The following is a 26,126-nucleotide window of genomic DNA, read 5'->3' on the forward strand; positions in this document are numbered from 1 at the left end:
AATACACCTTCTGTGAGCATCTTCTCCCTCGCTCTCACGCAAACCGCTGTCTCCTGCGGACGCATTGCAGATCCATACGTGAAGGTGTGGCTGATGCACAAGGACAAGCGCGTAGAGAAGAAGAAGACGGTGACGATGAAGCGCTGTCTGAACCCCGTTTTCAACGAGTCATTCCCCTTCGAAGTGGCCGCCCATGTGCTGAGGGAGACCACCATCATCATCACCGTCATGGACAAGGACAGGCTTAGCCGCAACGACGTCATCGGCAAGGTAACCCTTTGTGTTGCAGCGACATATAAACCATAAGAGGAAAGGTCTGATATCTGAAAGCGTAACTGAGTAAAGAGACTTTCGGAAAAAGTTGAAACGGGATTCCGCGTGTGAACATTGCCACCACAGGGAAGAAAATTGCTACAATAATAATTAACGGAATTAAACGCACACAATTCGGAGTCAGCGGTCAATAGACAACATTTGTTAATTAGCCAACTTTCTGCGCTGATCATGTCGGATGCTAACCATCTCATATATCTTAAAGCATGGCACTATTTTTAGGAAACGCGTCTATTAGCGGCGAGACGTCGATCCGAAGATAGATCCCTCGCTCACGTTTGGCAACCGGGCGTAAAGCTCCAGCCAGCAGAGCGTTAGCAGCTTAGCATGTAGACTGAGGGCAGGAGGAGACAGCTAGCCGGGCTCTGCTTCTGGCTCCGGTAGTTTCCAGGCAACCAGCGGAGACCCCGGGGAGTTACAGCATAGCAGAAATAGGCTTCATTGATTAAGGCCTCAAGAGCAAAATGTATTTTAAAATCCATACGATACGATGCAGCCCGTGAGAGACCTGAGACCACTTCCAACTCACCGCTGCTGCTCGTGTACTAACCTACATGCTAAATATTGCCCAAACAAGGCCGTCAGTGACCCGTCTGAATGACAACCCCCCCCCCCCCCCCCCGACAATGTTTATACTATATCTGAATGGCTTACAGATGATTACATCATCATCCGTTCCCCTCTTCCCGTCTCTCAGATCTACCTATCGTGGAAGAGTGGACCAGCGGAGGTAAAGCACTGGAAAGACATGCTCGCTCGGCCGCGTACTAACGTCGCCCAGTGGCACGCTCTGAAGGCCTGAACGCACCGCCCGGCTTCCTCCGTGACCCCTTCCCCCGTCTCCTGCTCCTCCCCCCTCTCCTCCTTCCACTCCCGTCCTTATGCACAAGACTGACTTGCTGCCAGGCTGCGAAACACGGGTACAATTAGCCATCTGCTCTATTAAACCTTTAAACTATTTGTTTTTTTCAAGATCTCCACTTCTCTCCGACCCTTCTCCCGTTTTCTGTGTCTCACACCGTGCCAATAGTCCCCCTGTTTCCGACTGTCTGTATGTCTGTCTGCACTTTGCCTGTGGCGTCCCGATATTCAGTTCCTTTATCGACCCTTCGGTTCCAAACTGCTCTGCAGCTCCTCGGCCCGTCCAAGGTGCCGGTCCCGTGGAATCACAGAGAAGTCACAATCTATTCTCATATAATCCTCATTCTCATGTAAGTGTACGACTATTCCAGGTACTCAATACTATACAGTATGTACAATATGTACATATATATTAATATAATAGCTAAATAGCAGAACCCCTCCTCCCCCCCCCCCCATACATATGCCAAATATACAGTATCGTATCCAAAGCCTGTCTCTTCATTTGTCTCCTTGTCACCTGTCTCCAGTGTACACTATATCCTCCCCCCCCCCACTTCTTTGATGTTTAGCTGTGGAGAGCAAACAATACTCAGTAATCAGCTGAATTCTCGATGGAAAGTCTCTTTTCCTCTCTGTGCTTTTCTTTATATCCCCTTAATGTTCTCTCTCTCTATTCTTCTGGCACAATGTAAATGTATCCAACCCTATTCTGGACCCCCCCCCCCTCCCCACACCCTTATTGTCTTTGTGCTGTGGGTGCTGTGCTGTAGCTCCAACAAAAATAGAGATTTAAAAAAAAAAAAAAAACTTTCCAAACTTGGACAGCTGGAACCCGATACACTTTGGAAATGGATCACTCCATTTAGATTTTTCCGGAAGAAGCCCTGACAAGGAGAGAGAGAAAAAGATGAACAAACAAATAAATACAAACCCCCCCTACGTCATTGTTCACCAACCGAGTGCGTGTGTGCGTCCACAGGAGCAACACAATCTCTGTTTTTCTCTCTCACCTGGCGCTCCTCTCGCTCTTCTCACTGCCGTTCTCGCCCCCCCTCCTTGACTGCCCCGCCCTCTGAACGAGGGCCCGGGGAAGTTCTATCTGCACTTTTTGAAAACGTAATAACAATAATAACGATAATGACAGTTTTGATGATGATTACAGTACTGAGGAAAATGAAAGTGTGTGTGGGGGGGGGGTGTCTGAAAGGGTGAGCAGCAGTTGGGGAGAGGGGACGTCTGCTCTGTGATTTCAGGGTTTGGAGATGAAGTGGAGGACACAGGGGACGGATGTAGGGCTCTCATCCTCCTCTTTTGGTTTCCTTGGTCAGCGTACTCGTGTGGTTCTATGTGTGTCTGCGATGCTGAGGCCTAAACAACACAGCTTTTTTCTTTAATGCCACGTGTTGATCCACAACATGCGCAGTCAGAGCAAACAGTGTGGGTGCTCCTGCACGGGTTCATGGCGCTGAACGATCACAGCGAGACAGACAAGAATCCAACGCTGAAAGAGAAATACGTTTGTGTTGTTCTCGCTGCTCGATGGTGCAGAAGCAGATTAGACGCGATCTCCTCCCTGAGTGCTTGACAACGCCACACAGTGAACTGGTGGCTGCCCTGCTTGTCAGGCACACTCAGCTCAGCTCCATATTTCTCCAACATAAATAAAACGGTCACGAAGCAGCAACATGAATACTGTCGGCCATTAAGAGCTGCTCACGCAGACATCTAATCTTTCTTAGTGGAAAGTACTTTTGTTTTTTTTACATTCAGCAAGTCCTGTGGAGCGTAATCAGCTTTCAGCTTTTCAGGATTTTTCTTTTCTCTCAGTGGAGCGACTTAGTTTTCGTGTCTAAATGAGCGTCGTCCTTTCAGCCATCTCTCATGTTAGTTGTTTTCTTTAGACAAAGCCTCACTGCCTCTTAATGTGGTTCCCACTAAGTCTAGACCTGCTAAAACTAATCCTGAAATACTGTTTCCCCTCTTAAGCTTTGCCTTTATGATGATAATTATTACCTGATCACAGGTTGTGTAATCGAAGTCCAGTCTGCACCAGGTTAGTCCTCATCTGGTACGTCTATAAACCGGACTGGGCAGTGGACGTGTTCTGTGCAGTGTGTTCCGTGCGAGGCTCGGTGCCGGCTGGTGCACCGATCCAGTCCAGCACCCATCAGAACAATTGGCCAGCCACCGAACAGGGTCCACTGTTTTGACATCCACTGGCAGCAGTGTCACAGCACATTACGCTCCCATTAGGTGGGCAGAAAGGAGCAGTATCTGCTTTCTCGGGCCTAAAGGAAACCCGCTGTTTGCAGAGGTAAAACTTGCTTCATGAGCGAGAGGATGATGGACGGGGATAAAGGCTTGTCGGTGCAAACAAGATAAATAATCATGAGGCGATTGAAAGCCAGACGTGGTTTGAATGTGCGGGCCGATGAGTCAACACAATACCGCTGCCTTTTCCTTTTCACTAAGATGATATGTAGCTCGAGGAGTGATAAATTGGTATGCTGCCAGGGTTTACTAAGCTCAGGCATCAATGACCCTGTAAACGGGAGGATATGGCTTTATTTTTAGCAACATGAGGCACAGTGATGTGGCTGCTCCTCCAAGCTAGCCTGGAGGGCTGCACGCCTTTAAAACTCACAGAGTGCTTTGGAGAACACACTTCTTAAAAGCCAATCCCGACAAAAACATTTTCTAATTTTAAAAAGGTTAAATGGCACAGTCATTACATCATTAGTGACATTTAGGCAAGAGCAGGAGGTTCAACTCTCAGTGGGGTAGAGAAATGCTACACTAAAAGATACATCATTTTATTGTAACGCCAATATTATTATATTAGTTGACTTCACCTATTCATTGTTTGGGTTAAAGGGAGAAGTGGCTAGGTACACCCTTTAAGTGTAACGTTTATTCATCTAAAATAGATTTGATCACTGGTCATTGTTAAGAAATTTGCTCTCTAAAATATAACAAATTACTCAAATGTGAACGTGGTATAGTCTTTAATTCCATTTTTTTGTTTTTTCATCTGCAACACAATGTTTTACAGTCTCATAGGATTCACCACAGTGTATCCAGGAAGTTGTACTATTAAAACGGATGGCGAGCTCAGAGCACAAACAATCCCAGTTATATTACACGGCCAGCCGTCTCACGCCTCTCAACGCGGCCTCTCTGTTGGCAACGACACTGTCAGGACCGACCTTCAACACTCCTGAACTCATGAATACAACATGGCGGCGTTGCAGCTGCTTCACTCCGTGTACTGGCTACTCCTTGTGTTCACGCTACGTTCCCCGGCGAGGCCGGCGAGGCGCCGTGGATCCGTACTGCTTCATTACTGAGGTGTCAATCAAGAGGACAGGCGCCACCAACTTTTCCACCGACTGGCCCACGTAGGAGCAGCCTAGTTGCTCTTTAAACTTAACCCAGTTTCATAGATTCCTCTTTATTTAGGTTTTTATTCCGTTGGGTGTTGAGACCTTTTGGTAATTTCTATTTTCAAGTTTCCACAAATTTCCTGAACTTTAGGCGCTGCCTCTAACACATGCGTCACAACCATGTTAGCATTGCCTCAGTGAACATGTTGACATTAGCAATTAGCTCCAAACTGGAGTGCAGCCTCAGTAGGCTGCCAGCTGTCTGCAGCAGCTGGAAAAGTGAAAAAGAGAATGGGTGTCCACCCCAAATGTGTCATTGTCACCTGCAGCCTTCCCTTTTCTGTTTCCCTTTTAAATAACTAAAAGCTTTATTGGCTAAGGGGGTCACACCTGTGTGCCAAGGGATTAGCAAGATGTGTTCCTGAGCCTGATATTGTTTGTCCTTGTCGTACCCTCAGTCCGTTTCTTATACTGTGATGTGGCTTTCCGAGCGTCAGTGACCCCCTTTTATTGGAAATGTGCCTGCTTAGCGGTAGTTTGTGCAATATTCAATTGAAGCTATACTGTACTTATGTCTTATGTCTTTGCGATCTTTGCGGTGTATGTGTGTGTTGGGGGGGGGGGGGGGGGGGGGGCTGCAGTAATGTCATTTTAGAGGCACAGCAGCTGTTTTATTCTGCTGAATCATATTATTACAGCTGAGTCAGACCCGACGTCTTCTGGGTCGCCCTTGTTTTGGTCCCGGTCTGTTTGTGTGTGAGTCTCGCCCTGCGCAGACAGACCTCGCCTCCCCTAACTCACCCTTTCAATTGTTTTAAGCATCTGGTGAAAGCCAGTGTGACTTCTCCCAATCAGGGTTTAAGTAAGCATCATGTGAAAGGTAACAAAATGAAAAACAATAACAAGTAATAATATACTTTTTCTTTCTGTTCACATTTGACTGTTGGTCAGTGTGTACGTGTGTGTTTTAGGTGTTATTTCTTTATAAAAACGTGGTAAGAAAATCCTTCTGTTTTGGAAACTTTATGTAAATATCTTTGGTGAAAATGAACATTTGTTGTACTCCGAGTTTTGATTTGTCACTTGGTGATGATGAAAACTGATATTGATGAATAACGGTGGTGATGTTGATGCTGAAGCTGATTATACCTGCCCTTCTTGAATAAGGGCTTTTGATGTCCGCTGTATTTTTGTTGGAGATGCTGTGAGGTCGGGGCAAGAGAAACAAAGGGAAGGAGTGGTACCCAAAACATCCCAGGCCCGCTGTAGCAACACTGCCACATACCTTTTACACCCCCCCGTACACATTTTCAGGAAACGGGCCGAGCCACATGTGGCACAAATTGTAGCCTGTGTTATTTATGCCATAAAACAACTTTATATTTTTTAGTAGAAAAAGCGAGCGCCTCGGTGGTTGTGTGAGGAGACGTTCTCCTCCCCGGGGAGTCACCCGGCCTGCTTATAGGCTTGGGGGATTTACTGTAATGCCATTGTGTCAGACAGGATTGGCCCTCTACGGACACTGATGATGCCTTCCTCAGTGAATTTGGAGTCATTATTGCTCTGCTCAAGGCCATACATGGCAGAGGGCATGTATGGGAGTAGATTCCCAACGCAAGGACGTACTTCATCCGTCTGACGCTGCAAAGGACTCGTGATTCAGCCTTTTATTTTGGGGTTCGGCTCGTGATTAAGCACTGCCATTAACCCATTGCATAATATGCTTGTCTCCTGTTTAGAGATGTTTGTAAGAAATCTCAAACTCCACCAAGAGAAACCCAGGAATAGTGACGTAAACAAGGTAATAAAGGTATTTAATGAATAAAAATATGTGAGGGCGATAAAGATCTTTCCAAATGTCCAAAATTCCCCCTGTGCCTTCTTAACAGACGGATATTGAGCCCACTGCTGCATCCGCCAAAAAAAGCACAGTGCTGTAGTCTAGTTATTATCTCTGCAGGTGTCTGTGCACCTACTCTCCTATTTCCCATATGCCACGGCCTGATAGATCTGGCTGTGTGTCCAGTGCAGGGATGGAGCTTATCGGTTTCATTTGACTTTTAGGACTGTCTCCGCCGTGGACACGATACGGTGCAGCTGATACTCCCAGCAGCCGTCTGCAGGAAGGACAGTGGATACAGTCACGCCTTCATTTGTAATCCCATCCTTTAGAGGGAGTCCCACAAGTCTGAAAACACACACACTTAGAGACACACAATCTGGCGTCTCTCAAACAACAATTCTAGACTATTTTCCCCTGAATCTAGATCCCTCAGAATATGTGAGTTTTTCTCTCCTCGCTGGTTGTAAATAGACTTTGTGATCCGGTTAGAGCATCCTCTAACTCCTGCCATAATGTGGACATTTGTAATCAGGTAGGTAATAAGCAATACATTTATTTCACGCCATAGACTGAAAGGTTACTTACCGAGTCTGATTGTGAGTCTTTTGCGTTGCGGGATGTCGGGGGTAACACTCCTGTTTCTTCGCCTCCTTTCTCAACTCGCCATGGCTAAGCTCCCCAACAAAGAGTGCTCCAACTGAAAACACACAATTGTGATGTGTACAATCTAATTTAATGTATTCTTTTCCGTATTTTTGCCAACTTTGTATAGTGTATAAATATCTATAAATATATGAAAAATGACAGTACTGTATAGATTTTAGCTGCCTGGTAAGGTTAATAGTATATACTTGGTAGACTAAAAGAAAAAGCGTAGAGCTGTTCAAAAGCCAGTCATTGAGAAAATGCTTTCTGTAAAACCCGGCGCCTCTGGCTCTTTTTATATCCTAGGTTTCGTTTCTGCTTTCTTTTTTTATTATCGCCAGTGGGCTCCGAAGTGTGTGTTGTTTCTTCTTTTGTCCGTTTGTTTGCTAATCGGTTGGTTTGTTGTTTTTTCTTAACGAGACACAGCAAGGTTCTGGCAGCCAGGAGAGTGCAGTGGAACGCAGACTGGGACCCAGTGTAGTAGTGTGTGCGCGCGTGTGCGTGTGCGCCTGTGTGTATGTATGTGTGTGTGTCCGTCCATGGTAGTGCTAGTGCTCTTTGTGCAGTGCCTCCCTCCTCCCTCCCTCTCTGATGTAGTTTGTCATGTGACGCAGTGTGTGTTACGGTGCAGGATGCCTGTTGGCTGAAGCTGGCAGATGCCCTCTCTCTCTCTCTCTCATGTCCTCTCTGCTTCTACATTACAACGCTTCATCTTAGTCCATCACCAAGCATAGATTTCCACTTCCTCTGCTCAATTTCTCATTTACTTTCCCATTCAGCTGGTGATGCACACACCACCACCACCACCACCACCACCGTGGAGGTCAACAGCGATCCACCCTCCGTCACCCATCTGTGATTCTTTACCGCTCTCACCAGTCAACCACCTTGTTTTTCCTGCACAGCTCTGTAGACCAGAGAATGATTTAGCACAAAACAAGCGCATCCTCACCCCCGTTCATGCCTCCATGCCACTTCCTCTCTTTACCGTGTTGTACTTTCAGACTCCTCTGCATGATTCTGAGGAGAAGGGCAGCTGCCGGTTTAGCACACAGAAACACGGAGCAGCCATATTTAGATAACAAGCACAGACTGGTGACTCAAATGTATGTTGTGGTGGCTTCACTGCCGCCCTGTTTGTAGCAAGAGAAAGAGAATAGCCTTAAGGATTGGACCGACTATACACACAAAAAAGTAGAGGGATATGTACAATTGTTGTGGACTATTATTACCTTTCCCACTCAGTATTCCCATGTGTCGCTTGGTTGCTCTGTACATATCTGTGTAGTACTTCTGTTGATGTCGCTGTGTTAGGATAGTAACGGGTTCTTGCTGGGCGACCTGCGCAGACTTCCTCTCCCTCTTATCTCGTCTCATTTCCTCGAAAAACTTCAAACATTCCATCAGGATTTCAAGTGAGCAGCATTTTAAAGATGATTTGATTGTCACGTAGGCAGGGAGCAGAAGAGCAGAGGGACCAGACCACAGACATTTCCCACTGGAGCCATCATAATAACCAAGACGTCTTGTCTGTGTCGGCGTCCCACTCGCCCCTCTGCCCCTCCTAGTCCCTCCAAACCGTCCATCACCGTGGCACGGTGGGAGGAGAAGGACGTGGCGGGACAGGAGGTGGGCGGTCCGAGAGGCGTGTCCCCCTCCGCCCCCCCCGGTCACGTCCTGGGTCAGGAGTGAGGGGAGAGAGGGCGTCTCGAGGTCGAACCCGGTAGCACTTTGCTTTTGCGTTCCATGTTTTTTTTAGCCTCTCCTGTTATTGGGCCGAGCGGACTGTGATCTTACTGGTTGATTTTCTTGTTCTCCTCCACCCATCAGTGTGACACAGTGTGTTGGGTGGACGGAGCCGTGGAGCTGAGCTCTGATTTTGTTCCATATTAAAGAATCATTTTTACTACATCTGTCTTCAGAGATTCAATTTTTCTCTCTTGTCTTGTTTCTTTCAAGTTTACTGACTTTGGTGACGTAACTTTTTCTCAAGTTTGGCCATTAGGTTGACATTTTTGGATTTGGGTGAAATATCTGGACTACTTGATTTTGCTAGAGATATTTCAGGTCCATCTGTTTACGGCAAGATGTGAACAGAGGTTACTGCATACTTGTGGCCAAGTTGTGTTTTCTAATCAACTCTAATCAACACGTACACTGTAATTTCAATATTCAGGAACTGTAATGACATGTTCCACTCTGCAGATAGAGTTGGCAATTTGTAAAAGGATGTTTTTGTTTTTGAGCGCAATTACAAATGTATCGTGGAAAGCTTTTGCTCTGAGCGACACATTAGCTGGAATGAAGGTAAATGACCCGCAGGCCTACGTGCGGCACTCTGAGGGAATCTTTCATCACGTTTTCAAGGACGATGACACATCTTCCCATTAGTTAACTCTTGAATTCTTCAAACAGTTTGTTTGTCAGTCCAACAGCTGTTTCAGCTTCCATCCGTTTTAATACATACAACTATTCAAAGGTTTATCTTGCAACATCAACATGAAAGTGAAATATGTTTCCCTTAATTGAATCAGCTTCCTGTTGGCAGAATATCTTGTCTTGTGCAGGAAATGTACGCTCTTGCCTGGCTCCTTAGCACTACACCAAAGCTGACTGAAACTAGAAATGCTAACAGGTGACAATGCTATTCACTCCAAACCCTATGTGCCCGATTTGCCTCTTAAGTAGTGAAAAAAGAAGCAGTAAGGAGATAAGAACCAGAACAGCGAGGCGGTGAAGCAGAGACAGCACCTCTGAGACCTGACACACAAAGACGGGTCTTTGGGCCTTAGCTGTCTCTCTAAATATTAATTGATTCATTAATTGTGCGTTTCTATGGCAGACATAGAAACAGGTTATTGAACCGGCAGAGAGACAGTTGAGTCTCCTCCCAGTGCAGCAGAGTATCAGAGCCAGCCGAGCTCCTGCAGACAGGGGCCGAGGCTGCGTCCCTCCCTGTACTCCAACAGACGGCTGCAGGCGAGCCGAGCGCATCGCCTCCACGGGAGACCCGAGTTTGCATCACCTCCATCTATTTTTAGAACCACTGCACCCACCTTTTTTTTCATCTTTGAGGCTCCCTTTGGCTTCTAAGTGTTTTCTTAAACATTTTTGCAAGAGGTGCAGTGTTGTTTCTGAGTTTCCATGTACATTCTATTGAGAATCTGGCCTATGTATGTTATATGTGAATTATGCAGATGCAGAACAAACAAAGAGTACTGTACCGAGGAGATGAACGGTCGGAGAGTCCAGGTCCAGGCCCAGGTTTTTCATTTCAGAGTTCAGCAGTTGCTTGATCACTTCCTCCTCTCTTTCTCTCTGGCTGAAGTTGTTCTAATAAGCAAAATCATCCAGCATAATTACTGGAATGAAAATAGGCGCCTGGTCTATTTCTGCTGTATGGATCCCCGGGGGTTTATAATTAGAATTGCCAATAATGTTCACATTGTGCTTTAGAGAAAAGAAGCAGGAAATGAGACTGTCAGTTTCAATGACGCAGGCGTTTCCCTGTCGTTATTTTTTGGAGAAGATAATGAACAGTTCCAGGCATAAAGCGACAGCACGTCAAGCAAGAAAGACTGTGGAACGGCAACGCAAGCAACCGCCGGGTAACGATAGACTCCTCCGACTGCCAGCGCCGGACAGACGGAGGGAGCAAGAAGTGATGTGACAGAGGTGGAGACGTAGTGGGAGTCCAAGGACATGACATGGCAAGAGAAGCAATAGGAAGTGAGAATTGAAGGAAATGTGTGGAGAAAAGAAGGGTCAGATTTAGCGATCCAAGGGGGTGAGCAGGTCGTCATGGAAAAATCCCGGCTAGAATCGTCGCTGTAAATACCTCTAATAAGGAGTTGCTGAGGAAAATCACATTGTTTGAAATGTTCATGCTGCGTGTTGGAAGACCGCCAGGGTTGTTTGACAGAAAGCGGAGGTTTGCGTATAAACGTCACACTCTTTCTTAATTAGACAAAATATTTATTTTTAATTAGTGAGAATATATCAGCATCTATAAAAATGCTTGTTTTTCCTGATCATACAATTGACAGGGAGGCAGGTATCTACAAGATGAAATTGACATGCTCATGGATGTAGATGTATAGATGGTGTTGCAGACACTTCTCACATGATAAACCTTTGTCCTGGGTGGACATTTTTTCATCAAGATATCATGCAAATCTCAAGCCATCCATCATTTTTTACATAACCTTACGTCTTTTCTGGGCTAGACTGAAGTCAGAGCCTCTGTGGCATCACACTGCCATCCAATGGACACGCGGAGAAACCGTCCAGCCCGATGAAGATGTTCGGTATGAGAGACGAACAGATAGAGTCTTGTACGTCAAACCAAAATGTTTTCTCAAAAGGCCTAATAATAGGAAAAGCATCCAACACCTACTATTAAATGAATAAAGGGAGCACTGAATGTATTGTATAAAAAACCTTGGACTAGATAAATGAATCACGAGGAAATAGTTGCACAGTTGTTACAGTAACGTTGTGTGTGCTGTATATATGTATAATATGAATATAGGTATGAATAATCATAATAAATACAACACACAGAAAATGCGGTTTAGTAAAGTTTTATTTTTCAAGTACGTACAAGACTGTATCTGACTAAACCATGATCAAATTTTACTGTAACCCCTGCTATTTTTTTATCAATACTCATTAATCAAATTTGATATAGAACTCGGAAATAACATCCTTCTCCTCAGTGCAGTAATAAAGATATACAGTTCAAATAATACAGTTTTAAAATCATTAGATAATCAATTAATGAATGTTAATTCCGAGTTACTTTATACGTTGAGTGGAACATTTCTGTGATCTAATCCTATAAAGTCATTAATAATTTGTCACGGTAACAATAATTCATGATGATTCATTAATTAGCTAAGCATTACAAGTGCGTCATTTGTATTGCTATTAAGAAATGTTCCCAATTAAATGATTAACATAATAATGCAGTATGTTGAAGCTACTTTGAATTTTCATAAATAGATATAAAACATATAATTGAGGACAAATAGGTGTGATTCCTAAAAGGCATTTCTGCAGTTATTTAAAATGATGATTAAGGTAGAATCACACGTTTGTGTTAACAACCAAACAAACAAAGATGAAAAATGAGCATTTGCATTGCATATACTTTGTTATTTCTAGGGCTCATGAGGCTGATGGTGAACCCATTAAGCAGACGACCTTTCACTCTGGAATCACTAATCATCGCTGGTGCTGAATCTCCTAGCAACAAGACTTGTTTACCTACAAACCACAAGACAGAAAAGTGAACAGCAAACACTGCAGGTAAGTCTGGGGAATAAGTCGATCTTCATTGAGTTATTTATGTGCGGTGTAAATAGATGAACTGTTCTCCTCGCTAACAAACAGGGTTAGTTAAACGGAACACTTATCCTTTTATTTCCTACAAACTCTTTTTCAGAGCTCTGTTGGATTCTGTCAAACCTAAAATCAAAAGTCGCAAGTTGTTTGCTGCTTTTGTTGTTGTTGTTGGTTACAGCACTGTGCACATGCCCAGAGGATTTTTACCATCCGACACCGGTGTGTCAGTGAGAGTTTCCATTGCAGTGATCACGAGTTGGTGAGTAGGTGGGGGGGGGGAGTAGCAGGGACGCATAGTCCACATGAGTGAAAACTGTCCAATAGGAATTAAGATGAGGTTTCTGATGGCCGATAGTTGAGTGTCTATGTCAGACCCAGGCAGGTTGTTTTACAGGCCCAGTTTGGAGCACAGTGAGATTCTCCTGTCATGCGAGGATGGCGAAAAGCAAACTAAGATGCTTATCAGTTAACTGTTATTCCAAAGGCCCCACGTACCTGTTTTTAACACGTCACACAGACAGTGAGGTGGAAGTTGCTTCAGGATTGTGAATTATCAAACACTTTGTCCAAATAAGTAAGATAAAAGAGTAAAAGGTCAGGCAATAGTGAGTGAAAACACCGGTGTCACTACACTGAGTGTGCGTGTGTGTAACAACATGTCTCGGTAGTATGTCCAACAAAATGAATGATGGCTGAATTCCATTCAGCTCATTGAAGTGGCTTGTTTGGTTCATGGTGGCTCAGTGTGCGTTTTATTCTTATTCTTATATGTCCATATTATTTAGTGTGCCAGAAGAAGATCTAATATGTCCCAATGCATAATGTATTTAAAGGCAGCATGCCAAAAACACAAGGACGTCCGACTGCATCCTGCCGCATTTTGCAGTGTGCAAGTCAGCATGCTTTCCTGGCTAATCCCCCCCCCCCCCCCCTCCCTGCACTCTGGCTGTGTAAGGGTCAAAGGTCATGGTGCAATGTTATGAAGTATTTGCCTGTCTAATGCACATTCTGTGGATAAATCCCAGAGAGGGAAAACTTAATTAAGGCAAAATCTTAATCAACACAAGGTGATCGTCTTAACCAATAATCAGGCCAAACAAACTTAAGCGTTTCCAGACATTTGCATGACATTTGCATGCCTGCATACCAAGGATACAAGGCAGCGTGATTTTTGTAACTTGGGGGGAAAATGTTTTGATTTGAAAGAATTTGAAGAACGACTCCCTGAGCTGATTACGCCGACTGATCACCGAAGCGGCAGTTTCCTCAAACACAGGTTTGTTGTTTTTGTGTGCAGACTCCTGTTATCTGACAGTTGCACGTCTCAAACTAACCGACGCTGCCAACCTCACATCGGGTCTCATTATACGGGCTCTTCATTAACAAGTCCAGACACAGCGGCTTCCCTCACCTTCCAAAAACAAGGACTGTGGAGGAAAAGGTAAGACACAGAATTATAACAACCCCTTGGGCGATGTTGGGACCCGTTACAAGCGCATAAATAAAAAGTAGTACATTTCTCATTATCTGCCTTCATGAATATTTCTCCTCAGACAGAATACCAAAGATTGTTTGTGCTACATCGGCCCACAACAGGTAGAATAACAATAGACCTGTTTATGTGATTTTAACGGGTTAACCTTTCTGTTCTTTTATTCTAGTTGTATTGTATCTATTAAGACAATGAGTATTTCCCATGACTTGTTTGTGGAAGTGCACACTTTAGCACTTCCTCCAGTTCCCCGTGTGGTGAGACACAGTGTCCCTGAGGGAAGAGCCCTTCTGATGGACACTTTTGGGGAGAAGAACAGCTGCAGGGTAAGATTTTTAAACAGTCGTTCTTGTAAATTAAATCCGTAATATTGGTCTATGTTTATCTGTAATGACACTGTAGCTGCGCAATTTAGTTATGTGTAAAAACATTTGGACTGATGTTCAGGTGGGACCTCTCCAGACAGCACACAGCACTCATTCACGCTTTTCAAAGGATATAGTTATATTGTATCCCACAATCTGTAAGAATTACCTGGATGTTATGTGCTTGCGTTTAAGGGCATGAAGGCGAAACCAAGCAGGTACACTAGCCGCTTTTCTCCAGAAACAGCATTCTTTCGAGGTCTGGCCTGGCCAGTGAGTATTGATCCCATTCCAGTCAGCTGCAGCAGATTTGAATGATCTCCCTTTAACTTTAAACATCCTTCCCTCTGCTCATTCAGCCCTCTCTTCTCTTTTCACTACGGCCTGAAAGCAATGCACCAACTGTCGCGTCCGTGGGAAAAAAGGTGATCTACTTCTGTCTGGTGTTTTATGTTGTTGTGATCAATATGACCTGTGTTTGCAGCTGTTATCTGTCGATTCAGCTCCTCGTTGTGTTCTCTAGGAGCCCACAGGGTTTGGTCGCATGACCTCGAGCAACCAGATTTTTCCCGACACACCGTTTGATTGTTCACACTTCAACACCACCTACAAAAGCTCGTGAGTGTGTCTGCTGCCTTCAGATCATGTTAGCAACAAATGTTAGCACAGAATATCATCCATCAGTTGTTGATAATGTCTTTGTTCTTTCTCCCCAGGTTTCGCCCTGATGACGATTCTAAAGATTCTCTATCGGGCCGTATTGGAGCAAGAAGCATCTGTGGAACGAGGGACAGCGGCTACAGTCGTCGAGGCATCGACCACGTGCAACAAACAACAAGCAAGCTGCACACAGGGGCTAAACAGGGGCTTATCTTCATGGATAAAAAAAATAAACTCTAGAGCTTCTTGTTAACACGACTCGTGTGATTTGTGCAGAAATAAAACCTCTGGCTGTGTTTGGACGTATTAAATATATTCATTATGAACAAATCCTGGAAACCTTCAGAATTTCCTGGTCTGTGTTGTTTCACGACAGTCCTGTCAAAAAAAGAGCTCACTTCCATCTCTCTGTTTAGTCCGTTGTGTGCGTGCGGAAAAGCTGCCATGTCAGGCCGCTGCGTGACGTGTGCGGTGTTAAAGCCGACGTCACGTTATGTGTCTTATAACGTGAAAACAATTACACAAATGCCCCCCAGTTTGTCTTTTTCAAGCTGAAGTGTCAAAGATGTCCAGAGTGAGATACTGCTTTATTGCTTTTGATCAAAAGCACTGATCACAGTAGTTTAGTGTCTTTGGTTGTTTGTTAGGATATTTGACAGAAGCTCTGTGAATCTGTGACGAGCCTTTTTATCTTGTTTTATGTCATTTTAAAGACAAATGAATTAACCTGACCAAACAATGTTCGATTCATCTTCTCAAATGTGACAATATAAAGTGAATATATTTTGGGTTTGAGACTGTTGACTAAGCAAAACACTCAATTTGAAAATGTCAACTTGCAATTTTCTCAATTTCAGAATCAGAAATCAATCCCTATTAAAAAATAGTCCAAAAATGAATGAGGTCAATATGAAATCATCAACTACTGCCCCAGACTCACAAATAGCTCTACGTGTATTTAAAAGGTTTTACTCTTCTTCCCTCGACACGGTGGAGACACACTGCCACGTGACCACCAGTATGAATATTTCAGCGCTCAGATAAATATTTCAATCCTCCAATGAGATGTGAGGAGGAGATCCGCGGAGGCAAAGAGGATTGGATTACATACGAGCCCCATGTCAGCCCGTGAGGAAGATAGGAAGCAGGCGCAGGGTTCTCAGGTAGGAAAGGAGATCTTTATTTATGCAGCGAAGGTCCTCCAGACAGAGTCTAAAGCGGGCTATGAAATTATCCTAGGTCACACTTCTTCCGATAAAATAAACCAGGACGAAGTGTGGCTATAAAACTATCAAAAAACAAAATCACTCCGCTCTAGGAGGAAAACAAAAGGCTTTTAAATTTATCAAAGTAACCAACGCACTCTATTGACGGAGGCAACGTCTCAAAACAAAATCACTCCTTATAGGAGGAAAAACAAAGAACTATGAAAGATTAATGTTGCATCTAACCTAGGAATACAAAACTTAAGCAAAACCAAAAAAACAACCTGCGTGGAGGTGAAGGCACTGGGCCGATCGAAGATCCTGAATAACAACAAAAAGGAACCTGTGACGTGGCAGAACGAGGTAGAACACATGGGTAATGACGAACACACTGGCACAGGACAAAGGGAGACGCAGACTATTAATACACATGGAGGGGAATGGGGAACAGGTGGACACAATCAGGAATCAGGGAAGACAATCAGACTGGTGACACATGAGGAAGGGTAAGTGACCTGAAACGAGAGGAGTTATTATTTCAAAATAAAACCGTAAATGACAAGACAAAATGCCCCACAGAGTAAAACAACAGACAATTTCACCGCGGTGTGACAGAACCCCCCCCTCTAGGACCGACACCTGACGGTCCAGGTAGCTCAGGGTGGTCTCTGTAAAAGTCCTGAATAAGTGAAGGGTCATCTATGTGGCGCCGCGGGACCCACTGTCTGTGCTCAGGACCGTATCCCTCCCAGTCCACTAAATACTGTTTACCCCTGCCTCTATTGCGTACGGCCAATAGTCTCTTGACTTTATAGAGTAAGCCTCCGACGGCTGCTTCCAGTGGCGGCGGGGGCTCAGCGATAGGAACCATGGGGCTTTCCTTGGTGGGTTTGACCTGACTGACGTGGAATGTGGGGTACGCCCGAATTGACCTGGGCAAACGGAGACGGACGGCAGCGGGGCCAATTACTTTGGAAATGGGGAAGGGCCCAACGAACCGCGGTGCTAGTTTTTTGGAAGGGACTTTGAGGTGCAGATCCTTGGCTGATAACCAAACCCGTTGTCCCGGTTTGTATTCTGGTGCGGGACGGCGTCTTCGGTCGGCTGCCTTCTTTACTCTGTCCCCCTGTCTGATGAGCACTTGACGGGCGGCGGCCCAGATGCGATGACAGCGACGAACCAGGGCATGGGCGGAGGGAACTACAACTTCCTGCTCAGAGTAAAAAAATACAGGAGCCTCGTAACCGTATACACACTTGAAGGGTGAGAGACCTGTGGCAGAGGTGGGCAGCGTGTTGTGGGCATATTCCGCCCAGGCCAGATAGGAGCTCCACGCCGTCGGTCTTTGTGACACCAGGCATCGGAGGCTTGTCTCCAGCTGTTGGTTGAGCCGTTCGGTCTGGCCGTTGGCCTCCGGGTGGTAACCTGAAGTCAGGCTGGCTGTGGCACCGATGAGCTGACAGAACTCCCTCCAGAACCGTGAGATGAACTGGGGCCCCCGGTCTGACACGATGTCCTTGGGAAATCCGTGAATTCTAAAGATGTGTTGCATCATGATTTGGGCAGTCTCTTTAGCTGAAGGTAGTTTAGGCAAGGCAATGTAATGTGTCATCTTGGAAAAGCGATCCACCACGGTTAAAATCGTGGTGTTACCTTTTGAAGCCGGGAGCCCCGTGATGAAGTCCATCGAAATGTTCGACCACGGCCTGGATGGGATGGGTAGGGGTTGCAGCAGTCCCATGCGTGCCCCGGTGGCCGTTTTGTTCCGAGCACAGACCGGACATGCGTCGACGTATTCCCGGACCCCTGATTCCATGGATGGCCACCAGAACCGCTGAGATATGGCGAACATTGTTCTCCGGACTCCTGGATGACAGGTGAGCAGCGAGGTGTGGGCCCACCGAATCACGTTTGGGCGCAATTCCACTGGAACAAACAAACAATGCTCTGGGCACCCACGAGGTGGAGGCGCCCCCCCATTCGCACGCTTCACCTCTTGTTCTATCGGCCAGGAAACTGTTCCAACCACACAGTTCTGTGGAAGGATGGGTTCTGGTTTTTTGGCCACTGGTTCCGGGTCGTAGATGCGTGACAGGGCATCTGGTTTAACATTCCGGGACCCCGGCCTGTAAGACAAGGTGAAGCAAAAGCGGTTGAAAAACAATGCCCACCTGGCCTGGCGTGAATTTAGTCTCTTCGCTTGTTTGATGTACTCGAGGTTCCTATGGTCTGTCCACACGATAAACGGATGTTGTGCCCCCTCCAGCCAATGTCTCCACTCCTCCAAGGCCACCTTGACCGCTAGCAGCTCCCGGTTGCCAACGTCATAATTCCGCTGTGCAGAGTTTAGTCGCCGGGACAAGAAGGCGCAGGGGTGCATCTTGCCATCGGCCGCTGACCGTTGCGATAAGACGGCCCCGATCCCCTCATTGGAAGCGTCAACCTCTACCACGAACTGGCGCTGTGGGTCTGGCAGAGTAAGGATGGGCGCCGAGGTGAAGCGACACTTGAGGTTCTGAAACGCCTCCTCTGCATCTGGGGACCAGTTGAACCGCACCTGGGGGGATGTCAGGGCGTGAAGGGGACCAGCTATCGCGCTGAAGCCTCTGATAAACCGCCTGTAAAAGTTAGCAAACCCCAGGAATTGCTGAACCTTCTTGCGGCTATCGGGCGTAGGCCACTCAGCCACCGCGCTTACTTTAGCCGGATCCATCTGGACTCTTCCAGGGGCTACAATAAAACCCAGGAAGGAGATGGTGTCGGCATGAAACTCACTCTTCTCTGCTTTCACATACAGGTGATTGCAGAGAAGACGTTCAAGGACTTGGTGTACATGGCGTTTGTGTGTGTCTAGATCTGGTGAGTAGATTAAAATGTCGTCGAGGTAAACATAAACAAAGTGGTCAAGAAAATCTCTGAGGACATCGTTAATCATGGCTTGGAATACGGCAGGAGCATTGGTGAGGCCGAAAGGCATGACTAAGTATTCGTAATGACCGCTCGGTGTATTGAACCCAGTCTTCCACTCGTCTCCCTCTCTTATTCGGACCAGATGGTACGCGTTGCGCAAGTCCAGTTTTGTGAAGACTGTGGCCTGCTGGAGCTGATCAAAAACAGAGGTCATCAAGGGAAGTGGGTAGCGATTCTTTATTGTGATGTTGTTAAGTGGACTATAGTCTATACATGGTCTCAAAGACCCATCTTTTTTTTTAACAAAAAAGAACCCGGCACCCGCAGGTGACGATGACGGCCGGATGAGCCCCGATTTCAGAGATGCATCAATGTACTCAGTCATCGCCTGACGTTCGGGTCCCGACACAGAATACAAGCGACCCTTAGGAATGGTGGAGCCGGGGATGAGCTCGATGACGCAGTCATACGGTCGATGTGGAGGGAGAGACGTGGCCTTTGTTTTATTAAAGACCTCCTTGAGATGATGGTAGCAGGGGGGAACGGAGGTCAGATCTGGGTACTGGGGCTCTGCGACGGGGTGAGCAGAAACAGTGTTTATTAAAGTGGTGATGGGTCGGTGAGGCTTCTCCCGCAAACAATTCCCTTCACAGTCTTTTCCCCATCCCATGATCTTGCCCGTAGGCCAGTCTAAGTGGGGGTTGTGGCGAACAAGCCATGGGAATCCCAGTACTAGGGTGCTTGTCGGTGAGTGAAACAAAAAAAAATTCATCAGTTCTGTGTGATTGTCTATGGAAAGTACAGCAGGCTCAGTGACATGTGTGATGGTGAATAATGCTTCCCCACTTAAAGCACTAGCCCTGATGGGACGTGCGAGAGTCTTTGTCTTTAACCCCAGTCTGTTTGCTAGTCCCCAGTCCATTAAGCTCTCGTCAGCCCCTGAGTCAATTAAAACATCCAACGTCATGACTGTGGTGTTGTGTTGTACCTTAATGGAGGTCAAAACCCGTGTCGATGAGCCTGGAGCCGTGGGTCGGTTGCCTAACCACGGCGTCTTGGCCGTACATGCGGCTACCAGGTGACCGAGCTCCCCGCAGTAGAAACACCGACCTTCCCTCAATCGGCGCTGCCGTTCTTCCGGGGTGAGCCGAGCACCACCCAGCTGCATAGGTTCGTCTCCGCCAACCGGGGAAGAAGACCGGCGCTGATCTGGTGGCGCCCGGCCGGGAGCCCACCCGGAGAGGGCGGGGTAGTGCTGTGAGCGATGTGGAGCGTCCAGGCGTTGTCCCTGGAGAGCCCTAAATTCCAGGAGCCGATTATCCGTTCGGATAGCGAGGGCGATGAGGGAGTCCAGGTCTGGAGGAAGGTCCAGAGGCAGCAATCGCTCTTGGATGGGCGCAGCCAATCCTTTAAGAAAGACGTCATAAAGCGCTGTGGTATTCCAGCCGCTCTGCACCGCCAAAGTCCTGAAGCGAATGGCGTAGTCACAGACGGATTCTCTTGTCTGCTTCAGCCCACTGAGCTCTCTTGCCCGTTCTCGCTCTGTTGTGACCGGATCAAAAGTTTTTCGGAGCCCTTCTTTAAAATCCTGAATGGAGTCGCAGATTGAGGATCCGCTTTCCCATTCTGCGACGGCCCACGCCTTCGCCCTTCCCGACAGGTGGGAGACTACGTAAGCCACCTTGGCTCGATCTGTGGGGAAGTGTTGAGGCGAGAGTTCAAAATGCATGTCGCAGTCTATGAGAAATGCCTTACATTGTCCATGGTCTCCCGTATATCGCTCGGGAGGTGCCAGCCGAACCCCAGTTCCTGCGTAGGGGAAGGTGGGAGGGGGCGAAGGTTCAGGTGCAGGAGGTGCCGGGTCCCTCCTCTCAGAACCTCTGAGAAGCTGCTGAAGCTGACCCGCGAGACCCCCTATCTGGTCAAAAACAGCAGCCTTGAAGTCCTCCTGACTACGGGCCAGGCCTCTGAGTCCCTGGCTCAGTGAAGTCATCTGCTCTTCCTGCTGGAAGAGACGCTCCCCCTGAGAGGCTAGGGCCTGCGCGAGAAGGTCCTCCCCTGCTGCTTCCATACTGGCCAGTGTGTACTGTCAGCCCGTGAGGAAGATAGGAAGCAGGCGCAGGGTTCTCAGGTAGGAAAGGAGATCTTTATTTATGCAGCGAAGGTCCTCCAGACAGAGTCTAAAGCGGGCTATGAAATTATCCTAGGTCACACTTCTTCCGATAAAATAAACCAGGACGAAGTGTGGCTATAAAACTATCAAAAAACAAAATCACTCCGCTCTAGGAGGAAAACAAAAGGCTTTTAAATTTATCAAAGTAACCAACGCACTCTATTGACGGAGGCAACGTCTCAAAACAAAATCACTCCTTATAGGAGGAAAAACAAAGAACTATGAAAGATTAATGTTGCATCTAACCTAGGAATACAAAACTTAAGCAAAACCAAAAAAACAACCTGCGTGGAGGTGAAGGCACTGGGCCGATCGAAGATCCTGAATAACAACAAAAAGGAACCTGTGACGTGGCAGAACGAGGTAGAACACATGGGTAATGACGAACACACTGGCACAGGACAAAGGGAGACGCAGACTATTAATACACATGGAGGGGAATGGGGAACAGGTGGACACAATCAGGAATCAGGGAAGACAATCAGACTGGTGACACATGAGGAAGGGTAAGTGACCTGAAACGAGAGGAGTTATTATTTCAAAATAAAACCGTAAATGACAAGACAAAATGCCCCACAGAGTAAAACAACAGACAATTTCACCGCGGTGTGACACCCCACATGAATAATGAGTGAAGAAATGAGAGGAGAACAAGGGCCGGACCTGCTTGGTGTTAGAGCCACGGTTAGAAAGGGTGCAGTCGCTGACAAAAAGGAGTATACAAAGGTCACGACTGACCCACGTCTGACCTGCTGAACTCCTGCTTGATGCTTTCGTGAGTCTTATTTCGTGTCTGGAGCCGCTCTGCAGACTCACCTTTTATGGTGAGGCACACCAGCTATTCACCCCTCTAATAATCCCGCTAGTCTCACTCCTACTTCTCGGGACTGCTTACACAACACTGACACGGGTTGGAGAGTTGTGTTTAGCACGTCTTAAATACGTTGTATCCAAATCCAGTACACACATTTACATGCGCACACGCTGTCTGGCTTTATAAAAATACGCGGCGCGCTCGCACACACAACTGACACTGACCATGATTTGTGGAAATACGACAGCGTAAACAGTAGCTGGTGCGTTCACTGGGTCCCCGTGACGACATATTATAAATACACCAACTTCACCAGCCGAGTTAACATTTAATAAGGAAAGATGGTGTACACAAAAATAACCCTTATGTTAAAACCCTCGCACACACACACACACACACACACACACACACACACACACACACACACAAACCACCTGAGTCCTGCTCTGATTTGGTCATTTGCAGTTGATTGAGATGTCACAGGTGCCAGTTGTGTGTCAGCTTCTTCTCCGTCATCCACCTCCGCCCGCCTGCAGATCGTCCGAGTCTGGATGTGTGAGGGGCGTCTCATGCCCCTTCATCTTGTCTCCCGGCGTCCTCCAGCCTCTCGTACTCATAGTCCAGCTGAGCCCTCTCGTACTGCAGGTCGTCCCCCTCGTACTCAAACCCTTCTCCCTCGCATATCAGCTCCTCGGTCTCATATTCAACCCCCTCCTCGTCATACTCCAGCTCAGCTCCGTCCATATCCTCCTCCCTCTCATCTGCTGGCCACTCTTCCTCTTTAGGGTCGGCGTCCTCTCCGGTCCCCCCAGATTGTTTTGAGTTGGAGCTGCTGTTTTTCAGGATGCCGTGAATCACCAGCTCCTCGCCCGCCAGAGCCGACTCTTCGGCCTCTTCCTCCGCGGCCTTGCGCAGTCTCTCATTCTTGGCCTCGCGCTGCTCCAGGAACTCTGCAGCGCCTTCCCCAACCACCAGCACCTCGTCGCCCACTCGAGGAGGGCAATCCACTGGGTTGTGGTCGTAGGAGAAGAGCCGGAGGGAGCGGAGACGCTTCAGGCTGGGAAACTCTGATATCTTGTTGCGGTCCAGATCTAAAATCTCCAAACCCTCCATGCGCAGCAACACTTTGGGGAAGGTGTCAAAGCGGTTCCCGTAGAGCCATAATCCCCTCAGAGCTTCCATACGACAGAGGTCAGAGGGCAGCGTCTTCAGCCGGTTGTCTCCAATCTGAAGGGACTTGAGGCAGGGAAGGTCGTAGAGCTCCCGTGGAAAACTCTGGATGTAGTTGCTCTCCACCCACAAACAGCGCAGACTTTGCAGGTTCCTCAGCTCGGGTGGGAGGGTCATGAGCCGGTTGCTGCCCAGGTAGAGGCGTGTGAGCTTAGTGAGCTGGCAGACGGCCGCCGGAACGTCCTCCATCTTGTTGAAGTCCAGGGCCAGGATACGCAGACCTTGCAGCCGGGAGACGCTGTCCGGCAGCGTGCGCAGCCGGTTCCCACAAACGTACAGCTTCTCCAGATGCAACAGCGCGCTGACTCGCGACGGCAAACGCTTAAATTTGCGGTAGCTCAAGTCCAGCACGGGATCCCCGCTGTCGAACATCTCCTCCACCCCCAGCGGGAGCTCTGCTTCGACCTCCACCACCTCGTCCTTCTTCTTCTTCTTCTTCTCTGCAATATCAGCCTCTTCACCATCCTTCGCCCCGTCCTCTTCCTCTTCTCCCTCTCCCTTCCTGGAGGAGTTGCCCATGCCGTGGCCCGCAGCCCCTGACCCCTGACCCCTATGTGAGTCAGGACGGAGTCATTTGATGAAGTAGCGTGTGTGACAAGTTAACCCCCCCCGCCCGAGAGCTGCTGCTGCCTCGTTGTTGATCCCACAAACGGCTGCAAACGGCATGGCGGTCCGGGGCCGGTTAACGCTCCTGCTGCCATGCAAAAAACAGTAGTGTCTCTTCGTCACTTTGGATGCCGCCTGATCGTGAAAACACAAGTTGAAGCAATCTGACAGTGTGGAGTTGGAGTAATGATATCACTGCTGGTGGCAGAGCCAACCAGAAATAGAGTTGAATTTCTGTGCTGAAATGGAATTCTTGCAGTCCTTACCCTCTCTTCTTTTAACTTCCTCCACGCTTTCTCGGAGAAAGATAATGTGCAGCTTTCAGGTCATCCGTCCACGTGATCCCGTCCGTCTATCAGAACAGGGAAGAAGTGCACCATTAGGACTAAAAGGTCAGTTAAATATCCCTCCTCGTGCCGGGTGTCGGTGGATAAGCCCACGGCGGGTGCACATCCCCGGTGACCTGGCCGGCAGCAAAGAAAGGCAGTTGATGGAAGTGTGTCCACTGGTTAATGCGGCTGCTCCCCATCAGAGGGAAAGGTCTCCCGAAGTTTTCGTCCGCGCTGAAGGAAAGTGCACATTTTGGGAAACTGCAGCGGCGACTGAGTGAGCGAGAGTCTTCTCCCGACGTCCGGCCGCCTCTCTCCATCAGTGAGGTGGTTTACATTGAAGCGCTGCCTCCCTCCTCCCTCCTCCCTCCTCCCTCCCTCTGTAACCGGAGCAGGGGGCTCCAACATCACATGAGTGTGTGTGTGTGTGTGTGTGTGTGTGTTTAAAGTAGTAGATTACAGTATTACATTTCAAGGTGGTAACAAAAAAAGTTTCCCCCTTTTTGTAGATTTCAATTCGAAGTAATTGTTTTGTCTCCGTCACAGTAACCATGTAATGTACTTTAATGTCTTTACCTGTTCTCTCTTTATTCTCCAGGAACATTTCTTTCTCCACAACATTTATCTGAATATGTTTTAAGTAATTTACAAAACATAAATGAGATGCACTAATCAACATCGATGGGTTTAAAATTCTTTCTTTCTATCCTTTATTTATGTTTTGCTGATGATTGTACACACTTTTAACCCTGTAACATTTTGAATACAGACCTTTTACTTGGCTACTCTAAAATAAATAATGCTAGTCATCACAGGTCTGTTGGACCTCCAAAGATGGTACATTTAGTGCTGGCTTGTATCAAACACTACAGACATTCGCTTCAGCAAGTTTTTATAGAGCAATTAAAAAGCTGTGACGACAGCCTTGGTGTGACTTTCTGCTTTGACAAAGAACAGATGCAGAAATAACAAAAAATAACCTCTGATAGTGCTGCAAACCCCAACACTGTGTTCAACATGTGTATAGCATGAGAATAATTGAATGCACTAACAGTCAGATAGGAAGCATGATTGAGGAAAGAGATGTCTGTTACCTCACCCCTAGATAGGTGGGGGAGAGATGGAGAGATATCCACAATCTGTCACGGATGTGACTCGACTAAAATGTATTCATACACTGAGGCTCGAAATAGCTCCAAAATTTGATGAGCCCAGAGCCAGTTACAAATAAAAGGACAACAGCAGTTATAGCACAAGCTAACTCAATCCAGGGGCACAATATTTATACCCTCTCTGTGTAAAAGTACAAAACAAAGTACAATTTTGAAAATTTCCATGTTGAGCATCTCTACTTCAATTAAATATCAACTACTTCTGTAGTATTACTTAAGTAGTGTAACTTTCTTTACTAAAACTACTTAAAGTAATCAAAATACATCTTCCAACACCAACAACAATATGAATAATCTTATTATTGTTGCAGGTGGTGCATAGAGTGAAACAGCATTGTGTGTTATATTGTTTATTCTGCAGTGTTGCATAATTTAATAGGGACCTGAATGTAAAATCTTCATCTTAAAAAAGTAACTAAAACCTTAGACGTTTAATGCCAACTGCAGAATATGTCCGTTTGAAAAGATATGTAAACTACCAATACCTCAAACTGTACAATACATACTAATGTACTTGCATTCTTGACGACAGCAGTTATGTTTTCTGATTGATGGCATGTTTTGTTGGTCGTGATACTGGAGGAAAGCCTGGAAACGCTGCTGGGGTCAGATGTGCAGGGCTCCCGTCAGCCTGATGAGCTGTGGCAGAAGAGGCAGACAAACAGGGAGACAGGCCGCGCGCTGCTTGAGGATAATCCCGTCTGATATGCTGAGAACCAAAAGAGCTGATTCGCAAATTTCTGCACCGCATTCAAA

General features: G+C 46.9%; 3 protein-coding genes across 20 annotated transcripts in view; 2 read left to right on the forward strand and 1 right to left on the reverse strand.

Annotated features, from left to right (window-relative positions):
- syt7a (synaptotagmin VIIa) overlaps nucleotides 1–8,979 on the forward strand; it is a 61,445-nt gene extending 52,466 nt beyond the window's left edge. For 6 of the 9 annotated variants that reach the window (XM_078083370.1, XM_078083363.1, XM_078083368.1 and 3 more), the window contains 3 exons: nucleotides 71–270; nucleotides 1,031–1,063; nucleotides 7,848–8,979. In XM_078083370.1, the coding sequence (XP_077939496.1) occupies nucleotides 71–270; nucleotides 1,031–1,063; nucleotides 7,848–8,150 (536 nt within the window). In that variant the 3' untranslated portion in view covers nucleotides 8,151–8,979. Of the gene's footprint in view, nucleotides 1–70; nucleotides 271–1,030 lie in introns of all 9 variants that reach the window. The other 3 variants (XM_078083372.1, XM_078083369.1, XM_078083371.1) reach the window with 1 other exon arrangement.
- A 3,259-nt stretch (nucleotides 8,980–12,238) lies between these two features.
- LOC144383789 (uncharacterized) lies at nucleotides 12,239–15,184 on the forward strand. Of its 10 annotated transcripts, none has more exons than XM_078083377.1 (9): nucleotides 12,239–12,378; nucleotides 12,515–12,673; nucleotides 13,712–13,855; nucleotides 13,968–14,010; nucleotides 14,129–14,232; nucleotides 14,467–14,544; nucleotides 14,631–14,696; nucleotides 14,795–14,889; nucleotides 14,988–15,184. In XM_078083377.1, the coding sequence occupies exons 5-9, from the start codon at nucleotides 14,200–14,202 to the stop codon at nucleotides 15,169–15,171; spliced, it is 456 nt and encodes a 151-aa protein (XP_077939503.1). In that variant the 5' UTR covers nucleotides 12,239–12,378; nucleotides 12,515–12,673; nucleotides 13,712–13,855; nucleotides 13,968–14,010; nucleotides 14,129–14,199; the 3' UTR covers nucleotides 15,172–15,184. The 10 variants fall into 10 exon arrangements, with proteins under 10 accessions (XP_077939503.1, XP_077939504.1, XP_077939499.1 ...); XM_078083378.1 differs by having other exon boundaries at nucleotides 12,593–12,673; XM_078083373.1 differs by having other exon boundaries at nucleotides 13,712–14,010.
- Nucleotides 15,185–21,839: 6,655 nt separating this feature from the next.
- lrrc10b (leucine rich repeat containing 10B) lies at nucleotides 21,840–24,510 on the reverse strand. The gene has a single exon (XM_040162058.2). It carries the CDS (start codon nucleotides 23,780–23,782, stop codon nucleotides 22,601–22,603), a length of 1,182 nt encoding a protein of 393 aa, XP_040017992.1. The 5' UTR covers nucleotides 23,783–24,510; the 3' UTR covers nucleotides 21,840–22,600.
- Nucleotides 24,511–26,126: the final 1,616 nt, after the last annotated feature.

This window comes from Gasterosteus aculeatus, chromosome X (assembly GCF_964276395.1).
Source record: "Gasterosteus aculeatus chromosome X, fGasAcu3.hap1.1, whole genome shotgun sequence".
Classification (NCBI taxonomy): domain Eukaryota; kingdom Metazoa; phylum Chordata; class Actinopteri; order Perciformes; family Gasterosteidae; genus Gasterosteus; species Gasterosteus aculeatus.

Excerpts from the sequence above, each read along its gene's own strand:
- LOC144383789 (XM_078083373.1), top strand. The coding sequence starts at position 13,950 with ATGAATATTTCTCCTCAGACAGAATACCAAAGATTGTTTGTGCTACAT. Across the intron at positions 14,697-14,794 it reads TCGCGTCCGTGGGAAAAAAG|GAGCCCACAGGGTTTGGTCG; the intron begins GTGATCTACTTC and ends TGTGTTCTCTAG. Across the intron at positions 14,890-14,987 it reads AACACCACCTACAAAAGCTC|GTTTCGCCCTGATGACGATT; the intron begins GTGAGTGTGTCT and ends CTTTCTCCCCAG.
- lrrc10b (XM_040162058.2), bottom strand. The coding sequence starts at position 23,782 with ATGGGCAACTCCTCCAGGAAGGGAGAGGGAGAAGAGGAAGAGGACGGG.